Source organism: Petaurus breviceps, unplaced genomic scaffold (genome assembly GCF_028583685.1).
Source record: "Petaurus breviceps papuanus isolate PSGF00001 unplaced genomic scaffold, PetGlider_PUasm1.0 171, whole genome shotgun sequence".
Taxonomy (NCBI): domain Eukaryota; kingdom Metazoa; phylum Chordata; class Mammalia; order Diprotodontia; family Petauridae; genus Petaurus; species Petaurus breviceps.
Genome location: NW_027185754.1, coordinates 21,253,288 through 21,271,018, shown reverse-complemented (window position 1 = coordinate 21,271,018; position 17,731 = coordinate 21,253,288). Strand labels below are relative to the sequence as shown.

The following is a 17,731-nucleotide window of genomic DNA, read 5'->3' as shown; positions in this document are numbered from 1 at the left end:
TCCAGGTCAGTCTTTTTTCCTATTTTTTCCATCTTTTGACTTTGTTCTAATATTTCTTGCTGTTTCACAGCATCGTTAATTGTTTGGCTTATACTAGTTTTCACAGAGTAAACCTGGGCAATGCTTATTTATTTATGTTCTAAATTATTTATTCTCCTTCTGATTCTTTCCTCCAGAGCTTTAATTTCATTTTTACCTCTTGCTCTATTTTTTCTAGGTTTTCATGTAGTCTTATTAGAAAATACATTTTTTCCTTTGAATCCCTGATCATGGTTATTGTGGAGTCCTCTTCTGGAGGATTTCCATATTTATAATAACCTTTATACTTATTGATATGTTTGATTTATCTATCTTTAGTTTCTAAACTATGTTTGTAGCATTTTCAGGCTCCACCCTTAGCTAATGTGACTTTGGGCAAGTCCCTTAACCCCAACTGCCCTCCAAAAAGCAAAAAGAAAAAAAAAAAGAAGAGGTGATCACAAATTAATCTCATTTGCCCTTTGAAAATGGCAAATACATAAGTAAATCAGAGGAATGCCATTCAGAAAGTTTGCCTACATTTCAGTAAAACATTTGAAAAAGTCTGTCACATTTTTTTTTTAACATGGAGAGAAATGGACTAGATAATTAGACAATTAGGTACATTTGAAACTGGTTGAATAACTGGATCTGAAGTGGAAATACTAATGAATTGGTATCCATTTGGATTCAGATTTCAAATGGAATGGACAGCTCTGGCACTAACTCTCTTGCTGTTTAATGTTTTAGTAATATAGATATAGACAGCATCTTTATCAAATACCAAAATGATACAGAGAAAGAAGAAAAATGAGCATGTTGAATAATAGTGTTAGGAGCCTAAAATATTTGGCAGGTTAGTATAAAGAACTGAAACAAAGAACTCTAATAGGAAAAATATGAAGTTCAATATATGGGTTTAAAAATCAACTTCATAATCCTAGAACAATTGAAATGGCAATACCACTATTTATGTGAAAACATCTGGAAACTTTTACTTATGACAAGTTCATAATGGGTTAACAGGGTAATTTGGAAACCAAAAAAGGTTAATGCATAAGATACATTAAGAAATGTTCAGAATTAAGATGTTGCTGTTTCCACTAGTATTTCCTTTTCAGCTAAAATCTGAAGCATTGTGGTAGTTTTGGGGTATCACATTTTAAGAAGAACATGACAACCTAGACATCATGGTGGCCTGAATAGTAAAAGATTACAGACCTTGGCATTTGAAGATCTCAGGACTAAGCTTCCAAATAGATGATTACAGCAGGAAGCATTCCTACTTGTCCTCTTACTTCTCTCTTCTTTTAATGCAGGATTATCTTATCTCATTTCCCTCATCCCTGGTGTGACTGCCTTTCCAGTCTGATTCCTATCTATAATATTGCACCAAACAGCAGGCGGATGTATGGGTCCTGATGACTGGCTCTTAAAGAGAAAGATATCATTTAGAGACTCAACCAGAGATGCTTAAAGTTTAAAAACAACAGAAGAAAGAATACAGAAAGATTGAAGAGGCATTAGAGAATATAGACAATATGGCAAATATAGACAACAAAGCTACCCTTTGGCCCCAAGATACTCAACTTCAGTGGACAAAGAATGGGACTGAGTGCTCAACCTCCTCTTTGTGAGACAGCCTTGCTACAGGGAGGAATATCCATGAAGGCAACACTATCTAGTTTAGGTTACTCGTTACAGTGGTGATTGGTTAATTCCTTATCCTGAGCTACATGTCCTTGTGCTGTTCTCACATTAGATTTTTATACAGTAGATGGCAATGATCTGTAGAGCAGTAAGAGCAGTGAGATTCTTTCCCTTTCTGGATAGCCATGTTGACATATACATAAATCAGTAGATTATACTTGTCTTGAAGAACAGGACATACATATGTAAAATGATACATGGAAGCTTAAAGCACATAAATGGTTTATATCTATATACACCAACTTGTTATGATATATATATATACACACACACACAAAACTATATAGAAATGTCTTAATCTACTTAATATATAGTTATATTGACTATCTAAATTTATATTTAAATATAAATATGTAAACTTATAGAATACAATATTTCACCTTATTATGGAATAGAATATATTCATATGCATGAGGATAGAGAAACAAGACTTTGTTACAAAATACAATATCATTCCAAATGTCTTCAAACAGAGACTAGATGATATATTTGTCTACTCTAAGAGAAATAAGTGAAAATAGCTTTCTTTTTACAAATCAAGTAATTGTGATACATACAGATTCTGTGGTTTACTCAAGGTCAACATGGTCAATGAGTGGCATAAGCAGGTTTGAACCCTTAACTCCTGACCCAAGTTTCAGGTCTCTTTCACCTTGAACTGCATATTATAGGGTTGTTTTTTCTAGGGATCACCCTGAATACAGATTTGAAGTCCTGATAGTTTTGCAAAAGGGAGCTCCTAAAACTCCATCAGAGGAATGGCCCAGTTCAAAGCAACTCCTTCCAGTTTGTCAAAAACAAAGGCTAGCCAAGTTGGGTCTCTAGAAAAGATTCTTAGAGGAATCTTAAACGGTAGTTCACATTACACCAACAAAGTAAATATTTATTTACACTGACTCAAGAATATGGTTAAAGAAAGTATGACAGACTGAGGCAATAACAGTAGCTTCTTCTTTCCAGAGTAACCTCTACAGGTCCCTTCTAAAGTACTTCAATCCATGTCATCACCCCCTGTAGTTCCCTCTAATTTCCCTAACCCCTAAAGCACCTAAACCAGTCCACCTGTATCCAGGAGAAATTACCTGAATGATGTAGTTATTGCGGACAGGATCTCCCATCCACCCCCATAGATATGTTGTGAGGGAAAGCAGTGATCAGATTCATCATTTTAGTCATCCAACAAAGTGATCCCAAGGCCCTGGATTAATTATACATTCTTCTGACAAACGTTTGTTTAGCAACAACTATGTATAGAAGCCTGTGCTACATGTTAATACATTTCAAAGTATAGATAAGTCACAATCAATGTCCTCATATAGCCTACACTCTAATAGACAGTAGAGATACCAACACTAATGACCATAATAGGAATATTTTATGCAAGGTATATCTGAGAATTGCAAAATAGAATAATATGTGCAACTGAAAGGGAAAAGTCAATATTGAGCAGGGATTTGGGAATATCCTTCATGGAGAAAATTATATTGAGATCAAGGTTAAAAGGACTTTTAGTTCAATAGAAAATGAGAGGTAACAAGGGGGAATTGATTACCTGATAGTTTCCCACTAGGCTAAGACCACTGGCCAGTTTGCAAATATGACTGTAAATGGAACAAACAGACCCTAAGAGACATATATGAGATTTCCTCGTGTATTTTGTCCCCTTTCCAAAGTGTAGCTATCAACATACTGACAATATGTGAAAGGAAAGGAGCCAGCAGAGCCAGACGATCATGACCAGGCTGTCTTGGTGCCTTTTCCTTTTTTTCTCATTCCTTCCACTTCTTTTATTTTCTTTCAATAAAAATATGGCTGTATCAGACAATATTTACTCTTAATGCATAAGTACATTGACTAATTGCAGAAATAATTTAAGCTAAAGCTCTAATAGACTTAAAAATATCTACTTCCGAACCTTTTTCTTCTTGACTTTCTTATTCAGAAACATTGACTTCCTTACTGTGCTAAAAACTGGTCCATAATGAAATACAAAGAACAGAAACTTATGGTCAACAAGCATGTGATATAAATGACCCTCCAAAAGGATTCTAAGGGGCTGCATGCCAGTTGAAGAACTCTGTGGAAGGCTGAGGTGATAGATGAATTGAATGTAGTCTGAAGTTAACAGAGATTAGACAGGCCATATAACAGATATCAGACCAAAGATTCCCATGTGAAAATGGTCAGCAATGCTAACAGTTGTATCAGGGAACAAAAACATATTTAATACACAAATAGATACTAAAGTTCCCTTCTGTAATGCAGATCAAAACTGAACTATGATAGCCCATCCCATGCAAACTGTTGTCCATGGCCTCCCGTAAGTTCACCAGAGGGGGCTCACCCAACTCTTGTCTTCTTCTGACAACATAAGCATTATGGCTGTCTACCTGTTAGCCATTATAAGGCTATATGCCCATAATCTTTTCCTATCATGGAGGAGATGGCATCTTTTATTCCTGTTCTTTGGAGTTCTTTATATTGCAGCTTGCTCATACCTACAATGTACAACTCCATTGCCCTCTTGTGACATGTATTTTTCTTTCTTTAGAGGCAGCTTCATACCACATCTCACTGCCACATGGCAGCAAAAGTAAAATTTTAGTATTAACAGGATGGTGGGTGGAAGCTTGGTGTTAGTAAAGGAGATTTACAAGGACTTTTATGTAGAGTGAGTATATTCATTGGGATTTTCTTTCCCCTACCCATTCATCTACATGATATTATAGAATCCTTGGAATATGATAAATGCTTCGTATGACTGTCCACTTTTACCAAACAGGAATTATGCAGTCTTTCCCCTCCCTTTACAAGTTGGATTCTTTTCCCCTGTTAGGAAACCCTCATAGGTAGTATCCTCAAAAGGTCCTATACATAGTTTGATAATTTTTCCATTTAAAAAGTGTTTTTCTTTGAACTTAGTAATCATTCACAAACATAAACATATCCACAAATATACCAAGAAAAAAAAGAGGATTGCATATAAAACTGAATTTCTTTTTGTGCTGTTTATTATGAAAAAAAGATGGTTAAATTTAATAAGATGATAACAGAATTATCCTTTTTGGTTTTGCTCATCAAGTTTTTCTAGGCATTTGGTCTAATGTTTTATCTACTTTTCTCATAATTTGAAAAATTCTTCTTTTGTATGTATTTCATGATTCTATTCTAGTTTTCAATTGCTTGTTCAGTTTATTAATTCTCTTTTTTCTATTTTGTTAATATATGTTCTCAATATATATAAATATATGTTCTCAATATATATAAATATGTATACATGTATGTGTAAATATAAATATATCTACACACATATGTATTTATGTTTTCCACTGAGGACTACTTTAATTGCATTTCAGAAGTTTGGGCATATTGACTCATCATTATCATTCTTTTTCGTGTATTTATTAATTTATGATTTATTCTTTGACCCATTCATTAATCAGGTTATAATTTCTCCATTTAGGTCTTTATCTTTTGCTTATGTTCTATGCAGTAGCCATTATTTTTGTTTCATTATGGTTTGTAAATAATATTTTTAGTATTTCTCCATTTTACATTTATTTATGATTTCTGTGTGTCATAGCACTTGGTCTACCTTTGTACAGATGCCACAGGTATTGTAAAATAGGTACATTCCTTAATATTTCCATTGGAAAGATGTCATGAATGTTTCATACAAATCTAAATTCTCCAACAGTTCTTGTTAGGTTCTTTATTTCCCTTTCTATTTATCCTTCAGTTAGATTGGTATAACTCTGAGAGAGAAACATTAAATGTCCTACAATTATTGCATTGCTACTTATATCTTTTTGCAACTTAGTTAACTTTTCCTTTACAAATTCTGTTGCTATGCTATTTGGTGCTTATATGATGGATATTATACTGATTTGTTGTCTGTAGTTCCTTCAAGTATAATATAGTTTCCTTGATTATCTCTATTTGTATTGTGAACTTTTATCTGACAGCATAGTTGAGATTCCTGATTTTCTAAATTTATCTAATACATGACAAATCTTGTTCTAGCCTTTTATGTTAATTCAATAGCTTTTCTTTCCAGATGAGTTTCTCATATATTATAGATTATACAGTTTGTTATTTTCTTATTCATTCTGTCACTCCCTTTCATTTTGTTGAATTATTTATTCCATTTTAAGTTACAGGTGCTAGGCTTCACTTTTCTCCTATTAACTTCTTTAATATTGCCTTTTGAAAAAAAATTCTGTTTTTTCATTAGTAATTTGTCCCTGTGATTAGTTAGGTTTAAACTATTTTGATGCTAATCAATTTCTTTTTATCTGTGTCTGTCTCACCCTAATCGTACAGCTCTCACTCATATTAAAAACCTTTTTTCCAAGTTTTAAAAATTTACCCATATTATCAACTTTTCCTTCCTGTATATCTTTAGTTACCTTTTCTCTCTCCCTTTTTGTCTTTTCTCTTTTCCAATTCATTTAAGCAACCAAAATCTTTTCTCCACCCTCTATAACTTATTATTAAAAATTTTCTTTTATGAATCTTATTTTAGGAAGTTTTTCTTTACTTTGAACTCTTTATTATCTTCCTGCCCATCTGGTATACCTTGATTTTCTTTTCTGCTTTTTTTTTTCTTCTCTCTCTTTCTCTGGCAGCATCAAAAGTTTCTGACACACTGAGTTCGAATTTCCTGGCAAGTTTCTTTCTTTTTGTTTTGTTTTGTTGCTTTTATACATCTTACCTTGATCTCCATTTTTTTTTTCTGCTAATCCTAAGTGCTAGAAATATCAATTCATGATGAACTCTGTTTTGGATAGAGGAATTGTTGCAGGGTAGAAATTACTTTCATTCCCAAATCTCACTGCCCGGCTCCAACTCTGATCTCACCATAGTCAATTTCCTTCTCAAAGGTGGTGCTATTTTATCTCTAGTTCTGTGCTTCGTTGCCTACACATTCTGGGCATCAGCTGCCTGTAGGAGTTCACATATCTTTTCTTTTGGAGTAAAATGCTGGTTACTGTGCAAGTGTCTTTTAAAGAAACTGATCTCCCAAATTAAAGTTTACGTCAAATTGAACCCACTCTGAGATGCCATCTTCTTACACATCCCCTGCCCCCATGGAAATGCTCTTCAATGAGACCTTTTCCCCACACAAGCATGAGATCTTTCTCCTTCCAAAACTTTCAGTCCCTCCCCTCTGGCACCTTTTCCATTCTACCAAAGTATTCCTGCTTTCTCAAATACTATAGGAATAACCACCCCTTCAGTATTCATTTTTATCCTTTGATTACCCCATCTGTTTCTTTCTTTTACCTCATAGGTTAATATTTCTTTTGAAATAACAATTTCTAGATAGGAGATAATAGATTTGTCTCACCTGCTTCTCTCCTCTGCCTTGAATAAACTCTGGGGAGGCAAGACTGGCCTCAAATAAATTTTAGTCTTCTTTCCTTCAGGCTCAATATGGCCACCCACACTGATACCCTACTCGATTTTTTTTCCCTTGTGTTCTCCTTTCCCTTTTTTAATTCAGTAAATCAGTGCCACTACATACAGAGTGTAAAGGACAATGATATTAGTGTCATTTTATCTTCAGGGAATGATAAGACAGATTCTCCCAACCCCTAGACCAATTCTGGGAGTTTTCTTATAACACATTGCCATAAGTACATGGAAATTGGTTGGTGAAAGGATCTGAGTGAACATTCTGGGTATTAAAGTTTTCTGGTGTTAAATAACAATGACGTCCCTTTCTAAGGGGTTTTCTATTCTTCTCTTAGGGATTTAGTTAAATTACTCTACATCTGGTACACAATTTCTTTTTTTGTGGAGGGTTTGGATTGAAGAATTAGAGAGGTTTCTAGAAGGTAACTAATCTGCCATCTTGCTGGTCAATAAGCATATATAAGTTATTGATCAGATAGACTGATTACTATCACATACCTCAACAGCTTTTCACAAAATGGTAAGCTTAAAAAGAAGGTGAGAAAATTGCCTCAGGCTTTGGGAGGTTAAGTTATTTGCCTAGGGTCACAGAGACAGTATAAATCAGAGGGATGACTCAAAACTAGATTTTTCTGATTCCTCTACCCTCTATGTCATGCTTCCTATTTTTAAACCAGTACTACATAGAATAACTTTGAAGATTACTTTATAGTACAGGTTGAGGTCTAGAACTGAGACCTTAATTCCTACTTTTTCATTATTTCCCATAATTTTTTCACCCCTCATTCTTCCAGATAAATTTTTTTTATTATTTTGTCTAATTCTATAAAATAACCCCTTGGTAGTTTGATCAGTCTGGCACTAAATCATTAAAGTACTTTAGGCAATATTATTCTTTTTATTTTACTAGTATGGCCTAACCATGAACAATTAATATCTCCTAAATTATTTATCTTCCTTTATTTCTGAAAAAAGTAGTTTTGATTGTATTTATAGAAGTCCTGAATGTGATTTGATAGAACTGCAAGATGTTTCATATATTTTGCAGTTATTGTGAGTAAAATTTATTTTTAAAAATTATTCAGCAATTCGGTGATGATATACTGAAAGCCTGTTGATTTGTGTGGATTTATTTTATACTCTACTTCTTTATTGAAATTATTAATAGTTTCAATTAATTTTAATGAATCTCTAGGATTCTCTATGTACTCTATCATATCAGCTGAATAGCTGACAACTTTCTTCTTTCCTTAAATTCTTTTTCTTTTAAAAAAAATTTCTACAAATATATCAAGTAATAATTGCAATAAGCCTAAAAAAAAGTCTGAGGGAAAACATGTGAAATGTGTTCAAATATTTGCCAGGCTATAATATGACAAAGAGGTTAGTTTGGATATGCAGGATCAGGTGATAGAAGATAGATCAATATTCAGCTGGACATGAGGAAATATTGTCTAATAATTGTAGCTGTGCAACAATGAAAAGTCTTCTTTATGATAGAGCACATTACTTCTCTCTCTTTTTAAAAATCAAATGCTTTATTAACTTCTGGTTTACATTATTCATTTCTGCAGGATTTTGAGTTACAAACTTTCTCTTCATTTTTCCCCTACCCACTGCCCCAAAATAGCAGTCCCACAGGATATCCCCTCCTCCAATCTGCTGTCTCCCATGTCTTCCCCCATACCCCCTCCAACTTTCTAGTATGGCACAGTGGACCTCTATGCCCCAGTGCCTGTATATCTTATTTCCCAGTTACATGTAAAATAATATTAATAATATATATATTCATATATATATATATATATTTATTTAAACATTTGATTTTAAAACTTTGAGCTCCAGATTCATTCCCTTCTCCCTTGTCACCCACCCTTACTGGGAAGATAAGCAATTCAGTATAGGTTGTACATGTGTAGCTATGCAAAATATTTCCATAGTGGATATATTGTGAAAGACTGACTATATTTCCGTCCATCACATCCCACCCCCTATTTGTTCTATTGTCTACTTTGATCCTGTCCCTTTTCAAAAGTGGGTGCTTCCAGAGCACAGTACTTCTCAAAGGAAATGCTTAATAAACATCTATCCAGAAGATGGATCCAGACAACAGAACCAATATTAATAGTAGGAAATTATAGAGTGGAAGATTTGACCTCAATATTTGGAAGTATTTTCTAACAGGGTTATGCAACAATGGGATGTCTTCCTTATGGGACACTAACGTGTTTAATGAATATTTATCAAGGCACCTTGGTTATTGAGTGGGAGACTATACTAGGTCACATATCAGTTCCCTTCCAACATTAGATTCTATAATTCTACAGGTTATATCCACACATCAAATTCCTGTGGGCTCCTTTCTAAAGAAGCAAAAAGAACATGAGCCAGATCAATCAGACCTGGGTGACAGAATTTCTCCTTTTAGGTCTCTCTGATGACCCTCAGACTCAACTGCTGCTCTTTGTATTGTTCCTGGTGGTCTACTTGGTTACTGTTTTTGGAAATCTGCTCCTCATCTCCCTGGTCCTGACTGACTCGCAGCTTCATACGCCCATGTACTTTTTCCTGTGCAACTTGTCTACAGCTGATCTCTTCTTCTCTACCACCATTGTTCCCCAAGCCCTGTTCAACTTGCTGTCCAGGAGGAAGGACATTTCCTTCATAGGATGTGCAGCTCAGCTTCTTCTCTTCCTCCTTTTTGGGTGTACAGAATGTGCACTGCTAGCTGTGATGTCCTATGACAGGTACTTGGCAATCTGTGATCCCATGCACTACTCTCTCCTCATGACAGGGAGGGTGTGTGGCCACCTAGCCTTGGGGTGCTGGGCTAGTGGCATTCTGGTGTCTTTGGTGGACACAACATTTACACTAAGGCTTCCATATCAAGGAGATAATAGGATTGCTCATTTCTTTTGTGAACCCCCAGCAATCCTGGCCCTGGCATCTGCAGACATCCACAGTGCAGAGACAGCCATTTTCCTTATGGGCGTATTGATCCTTCTTGCACCTGTATCCTTGATTCTGGTCTCCTATGGATCTATAATAGTGACTGTGGTCAGGATGAAGACGACCTCAGGGAGACTTAAAGCATTCTCTACATGTGGCTCACACCTTCTTGTAGTCATTCTATTTTATGGGTCAGGAATAATCTCATACATGACACCCAAATCTGCTAAATTGCTGGGGAAGCTGGTGTCAATGTTTTATTCAGTGATAACACCCATGCTTAATCCTCTCATCTACAGCCTGAAGAACAAAGATGTGAAGAAAGCACTCAGGAATGCAGCCATCAAGAGACTCTTCTGCAAACTCTGATTCTTTAAATATAATTGGATTTGAAAATACCCCTCACCTCCAAAGCTTGCTTGATGGCCTTTCCCTCATCACTGAGGCACAGAGAAATCATTTGTGTTGTGCATCTGTGAATTCTATGCCTTTAATATGTCTCAGGTGAGGGGAGAGGTGATACATCTGTCAAGTCTGAGAATTGGGTGGAGTTCCATGGGAAACATATTATTACTATGGAGTTATCACAGACCCTGGGAATTCTGCTTTACATTTCAGGGCATTAAACCAGTTGTACTATAATGATTTTTGGAAACAAAGAAAGGCAGCCATGTATTTAAGAAGTGAACTACACAAAGACTAACTTAACTTTTGACTACTATGTATATTATATATTGTTCAAAATGTTTATGGTTATGGTGCCATTGTATACTGTTACACTAAGATCACTTCTGCATTGCTAGATTCTGTACTGAATGCAACATTTAAAGAAAGACACTGCTAAGTTATAGTATATACGGAGGAAGATGACCAAAGTAACCAATTATCTTTTATTAAATAGACACTGGGGCTATAAATGTAAAGAATGAAATTACCCCTATCCTGATGGATTTTAATGATAATGAGAGGCCTTGAAAAATTGAATACAAAGATTCATTGAAAGAATCACGGGATATCTTAGTTTCATGACATTTCAGGGATCTTCTAGCTTAACCTCCACCTAAGACAATATCCCCTGTAAAACATTTTTGAGATGCTAGCAATTACTGCTTGAAGACCACCAGCAACGTGAAACACACTACCTTCTAAAGGATCCTATTAGTCACTGGGCAGCTTTAATAACTGTGTTTTTTTTTCTTGTACTTATCCAAAGTCTACACCTCTGGAACATCTACTTGCTGCTTCTAATTCTGCCTCCTGGAGCAAAACAGAACAGGTATAATTCCTCTTCCACAAGAAAATCTGTTAAATACTTGTAAGCAGCTCTACTGTCTCATCTAAATTTTTTCTCCTATTGTCTAAATATATGCAGTTTCTTGAACTTCCATTTCTTACTCTTGATATATATATATATGTATATATATACATATATATGTATATATTTTCCTTGGAATTAGCTAAAATCTCTGGTCTTTTAAATCCATTTTTTTCTCTAATATAGCCTTCACTTCTGCATCTAATTTTCTGTACTCAAGTACAAGACTTTTATTTTTCTTAATTAAATTTCATCCTGAAAGATATAGCTCATTCTTTTTCTTAAAGAATTTCTTTTGGACCATATCTCTGTCATTCATCATGATATCTGTCTTTCTCAGCTTTATGTCATCTACAAACTTGATAAACATACCTAGATCTAAGTAATTGACCAAAGGAAGGTTGAAGAGCACTAGGCAAAAGATGAATTATTGAACATTAAAATAAAGATTTCCCTTCAGGCTAACACTAATCAATCATTTAATATTTGATTTGAAAACAGTCATTCAATCTGATATACATCTGCCTTAATGTTTTGCAATTAACTCATGTGTATAGGTTTCATTCTTAAGAATAATGAGAAAGATTTTTATCAAATGCTTTTCTAAAAATCTAGGTATATTGTATCTTTAACATTCTACTTCACCAGTTTAGAAATATAAAGAAAATAAAATAAGGAAAGGGGTTTAATGTGGTATAACATTCTTTTTTTTTTTCTTTTTGGAGGGGGGACGGTAAAGCAACTAAGGTTAAGTGACTTGCCAAAAGTCACATGGCTAATAAATGTTAGGTGTCTAAGGCCAGATTTGAACTCAGGTCCTACTGACTCCAGGGCCAGTGCTTTATTCACTGTGCCACCTAGATGCCCCATTATAACTTGATGAAGCCTTGCTATCTCTTGTTGATCACTACTTCCTTTTCTAAATCCTTACTAATAATCTTTTGATTTTTCAAACAATACATTTAAAATTTTTGTTAAGAATTAAAACACACCTGCATATAGTTTGAAGATATGATCTTCCCTTTCTTCAAAATCACATTTGTCTTCAGCCCCGTGGAACCTATAGAACCTCTCATTTTGCCACAATTTTTCAAAGGTCACTTAGATTATCAGAGCAATCACATCAGCAAATTATTTCATATGCTTCATCTGGGTATGAATATGAACTCATGGACAAGTGGGGGGGGTTCTCTTATAATCTCTTTACTTTAGTGTCTACTACCTGTTAATTATTTTTGTCCAATATTTGCTTATATGGAGATCATTGACCTGGGAAGAGAAAAACAGATGAAAAATGAAAGCTGAATAGTTCTATCTTCTCATAATTATCTATTGTCATTGTGACATTCACCCTAAACAGGGTCTTCTTGACTTCCAAATCAAGTCCACTTCTTTTTAAAAGATCCATTTGTTGCCCTTAGCATTCACCACCTGCCAAAATTCATTCTGAGCCTTAGAGCTCATTATTCTTACAGAAGGGCTATGGTACTCTGGTTATTCATCCTCAGTTGCCTACCTTGCTTCCCCTTTCTATGCTTGTCTTTTACAAATATAATTAGGTCAGTGACTAACCTATATATCCACCATGGTCCCTTTATCCAACTTCCCCTTTTCTTTCTCATCAAAAATCATTTGTGATTGTCCTTTCAGAATTTTTTTTTAACTTTTCATATATCTATGGAAAAGGTGAGCTTGAATTTCCTTGTAGAACTTTAGTCAATGGTCTATTTTTTCTTTAGGGGAAGGACTTTTGAGAACTACTCTTCTCAACCCTGGGGTATATGTCAGATTTCAAACAACTTCCTTTTCCTTCTGTGTACTTAACTCTGAGGAGGCTGTCCCTTTCTCCAAAGGATCTCATCATCTATATTGCAGCAAGTACTTCTTCCTTCTCAGTCAGAATTGAGTAGAGAATAGCTATTCCTAATACTGCATTTTTAAAAACTTTCAAAGCATGTAGTAATTGTTATAGTAAGTCAATTTATTAATTGATCTGATTTTGGCAGACAACAGTCTCCAGAAGATATGCAAATACTTCATGTCCTTATCACTAATATAGCATGCCTCTATGGTTCTTTGACGATTTATTTTCTGAAGGCATCTGTTGTTTCTTTCTGAATCATTTTTATCACATCACTTCTGTTCCTTCCTCCCTTTTTTTGTCCTCAGTGTTCTCTCCTTTTCCCTATAATCCTCCTCTTAATTTTATATTTCCTCAAATAAATTTGTCTTCTTATAGAAATTATTGTGTTGTTCTTCTTTTGCAATCTATTAGTTTCTAATGTATATAATAGTTATTCATATGTCATATGGTACAATTCAATTCAAATGACCAAGCATTTATAAAGCAACCATTTTGCGCCAGTCACTGTGATTGGGACTAGAAACACACAATTTTCTCTACAAGGTGCTTCAGTTGTGTTGGAGGAAACAAAATGCACACAAATAAATAAAAATATATACAAAGAATATACAAAGTGTTTGGTGTTACTGGAGTTGTGAAGTAGCATGCACAGGGGATAGCTCTGGTATTTAGGGAATTATCATAGACTTCGTGGTGGTGGTGGCAGCACTTGAGCTTTGAAGGAAGCTAGGAATGTTATGAGGAGGAGATGATGGAGTTTCATTCTCTCTTCTCTCTAGTCTGCTTTCTCTATAGCTGTCAAATTGAAGTTCCTAGAGCACAGGTCTGACTATGTCTCTTCTCTTCTCTTCTCTTCTCTTCTCTTCTCTTCTCTTCTCTTCTCTTCTCTTCTCTTCTCTTCTCTTCTCTTCTCTTCCAATTGTCTGCATGTTCTTACTCTTTGCTGGATCATAGTGCATCCTACCTGGTGCAGCATGCCAAGGTTCTGTCCTGAGCTTTCTTTTATTCTCTTTATATTCGGTCTTAGTAATTAGTCACATTCCACAAATTCAATCATTATCTCTATGTAGGTGACTCCCAAATAAACATATGCAGACTTGACTGTCTCCTAAACTTCAGTCTTATATTAGCAACTACTTAGTGAACATTTGACCTGGATGTTTCAAAGGCATCTCCTACTCAACCTGTCTGAAGAAGAACTTATATTTTGCCCAAATACAACATCCTTAATTTTCCTAATTTTGTCACTGGTATCACTGTTCTACTAGACACTCACATTTGCAAACTCAGAATTGTCTGCAACCTCTAAGACATCTCTGTCACCTAACACATTCTCTGTAAGCACATGCTTACAACCTTTGTTCAGACTTCATTACTATTTTTCTCTTTTATTGCAATAGCCCCCAATGGATATTTCTGTCTCCAATTTCTCCCCTTTCCAATACATACCTAACACAGCTGCCAAAGTTACAGTCCTAAAGCAGAGTTCTGCCACTGTCACCTCCCTCCTCAAGAAATTCCCATGATTCCTCCTTGCCTAGAGGGTCAGATAAAGAATACTCGATTTGGCATTTAAAACCATTCACAATCTGGTTGCATTCTACCTCCCAAGAGCTATTATACATTATTACCCTTTACATTCTCTTTAGTCCACCTAAAATGGTCTACTTGCTGTTCCGCACATATATCATTCTCTTTCAGTTTTCATATTTATATTATATATACATACACAGGTATATGTAGACACATATATACTATATACATAATGACCAGAGGTCCAATGAAATTATATTTATTGTGACTTTGGGGCATATAAAAATCTGCCAACTCCTTTTAAAAAAAAAAAAGCCTCTCCAAGAAGCACCTGTAAGCCACTTAGCTGTAGCTTCCATATTTCTTCTGGTTTCATTATATAGTAAGAATGTCAAGGTATCCACTTTCTCTAGAAAATGTGCATTCATTGGCTAGTTACCAAGGATCTCACTTTTAGAGTACCAATAATAATCAATTTGAATTTTGTTGAGAGTCTAAAAACTGTATTATCTTCCCCCACACACACACATACTTCTGCCTTCCTCCCCACCACTCTACCACTGTCACTTCAGAAGTAGAAGGGGGCCACAAAAGATAGAGAGAGATATTTTTATTTATTTAATAGTTATCTTCATGGGTTTCCATGCCTGAAAAATTAAAAATAGTCACTAGGTGATCAGCTTGTGATTAATTAGGCTGGTCTTCAAAAAACAGATTTGGCCTTTTCCCAGCCCTCTATTCAAAACATTTTCAGCATGATGGAACCTACCAGAGTTTATGTTCTGTTGTTTTAGCCCTTGAGATTCCAGGATCACCTCCTTGTCAGTAAGAAACATCAGAGCAGAGGAGGCCAGGTAGCACAACAAGTAAGACCACCAGCCCCAGTGTTGGGATGACCTGGGGATTGAATCTGGGCTCAGATACTTAGCACCCACCCAGAAATAACTGGCCGTGTAACCTTGAGCAAGTTACTTAAGCCCAATTACTTTAAAAAAAAAGAAACATCAGAGCAGAACTTTCCAGAGTAAAAAGACCACCATGAAAATAATTGCAGCTTGCACAACATTGGTTGCTGAAGATGAAGGTAGAGAGATTCTATGAAGGAACTGATTTATAAAAACCCAGATTAAAACATCACATACTCTAATAATTAGTGATTTAGATGCAAAGTTTGGGAAAGTTGAGGATAGGGAGAAATATTTGGGAAAGTACAGTTCTGGGGTAGAAATGAAGGGCCAAAAGCTTGTAGATTGTACTATGGCTTTATGTCTCCATATGATGAAAACTTTCTTCAGAAAAAAAGAAACTATAATTACTGAACATGGCACACACTAAATAACACTACAAAGAATAAAACTGACTACATTCCAATACATTGGGAAAGACTCACTATTAATGGAGAAGTTATTCATGAGTTGGAAGAAAATAGAGTGTGGTTGAAGACATGCATCATAGGGTTCATATTGAGGAAGGATCTCTGTGAAGTGTGAGGTCTTTCAAATGTTCTTGTTCGTAGATGATACTGTGTTGATCAAGTCCAGATACAATGCTTAGGTTTCTTGAAGAGGTCTCTAATCTCTCAAAGGAGTTTGACTTGTCCTTTCCCAAAAAAGAGAACAAATTAATTAACAATGCCTATTGCCCAGATTTCAACATTCGTCTGAATTAGCCCCTTATAGAGCTGATTCAATAGAATGTGTATCTGGGGCACACAGTAGAGACGGTACAGATGAACAATGATCTAGTTTCAGAACTAAAAAGGGGAATGTGCTGATTTGCTTTTGGGAAATCATAAAGTACTTTTGCTGACTCCAAAGCTTCCATGACAGCAAAGATTTTTCTTTTCAATTCAAATATTTTCCCATTATTGTTGTATGGCAGTGAAGCCTGAAATATCATATAAGCATCACACAGAGAATAATAGAATGGCTGCAACACATAACCAATGAGAAACCTTGAGGAACAGGAGTAAAGGATGTCAACAAGGAATTGTAGATAGAAAGAGAAGATAGGCTTGTCACAAGGAAAGAGTGAGGGAAAAGAAATAGATGACCAGAGTGCTCCTCTGACATTCTTGCAATGTTATAAGAGCAGGAAAAGGTTCCCAGTATATTTCAGATGTGGCAACATATTGGTAGAAAACTTTTGGAAGGACATGGACCAGAAGCACACAGAATGGGTATTTATGAAATCACAGATCCATTTGAATATTTGGGTATATATGCTTTATGTATCTATAACTATACTTGTATATATATATATATATATTTCCTATGATAATATGTAAACTCTTGGAAATGGTGAGAAAAAGTATTGATTCATTTTTGTCTTTGTATGAGTGGCATCAAGAAAAATGCCTGGAACATAATCAGTACTTAATAAATTCTTATTGATTAGATGATTAAATGAAGAAAGACTGCTATTCATGGCAAATTAATTTGTTTTATGTGAGTAATAACTATTCTTCTATCTGTATTTCAGTTTCCCTCCTGAATCCAATGGTACATCTTGCCATGAGGACACCTGGGATCATTCACTTATTTTTTCTGTGTGCCCGAACCTTAGACTGGGCTTCCTAAAGGAAGAAACTATTTTTCCATCCATCAAAGAGTTCTATGGTAGAAGAAATTCTACTACCTCCTATCTCTATATCTTTCACAGCATTTCGTCTAAAACTCTGAACATAGGGAGTGATCAGTACATGTTGTTGATTGGTGAAGGAGCTTTTTTATTTCTATGTTTTCTAACTTTTGTCCTGCAGAAAAGAATCCCTCCTTGACCTAAACAACTTTCACACAAGCCTCTTTCTGAATCTGGGCTTCCTCATTTCTCAACACTGCTGATAGACAGAGGAAGAAGGAGAAGGAGAGAACAAAGGTGTAACTATTTCCATTAATCTTCTGGGGAGGAGACAGAATTCAGAT

The 17,731-nt window shown here is 35.2% G+C and overlaps 1 protein-coding gene across 1 annotated transcript; it reads left to right on the top strand.

Annotated features, from left to right (window-relative positions):
• Positions 1-9,480: 9,480 nt before the first annotated feature.
• LOC138157302 (olfactory receptor 2D2-like) lies at positions 9,481-10,464 on the top strand. The gene has a single exon (XM_069082831.1). It carries the CDS (start codon positions 9,529-9,531, stop codon positions 10,462-10,464), a length of 936 nt encoding a protein of 311 aa, XP_068938932.1. The 5' UTR covers positions 9,481-9,528.
• The last annotated feature ends 7,267 nt before the right edge of the window (positions 10,465-17,731 follow it).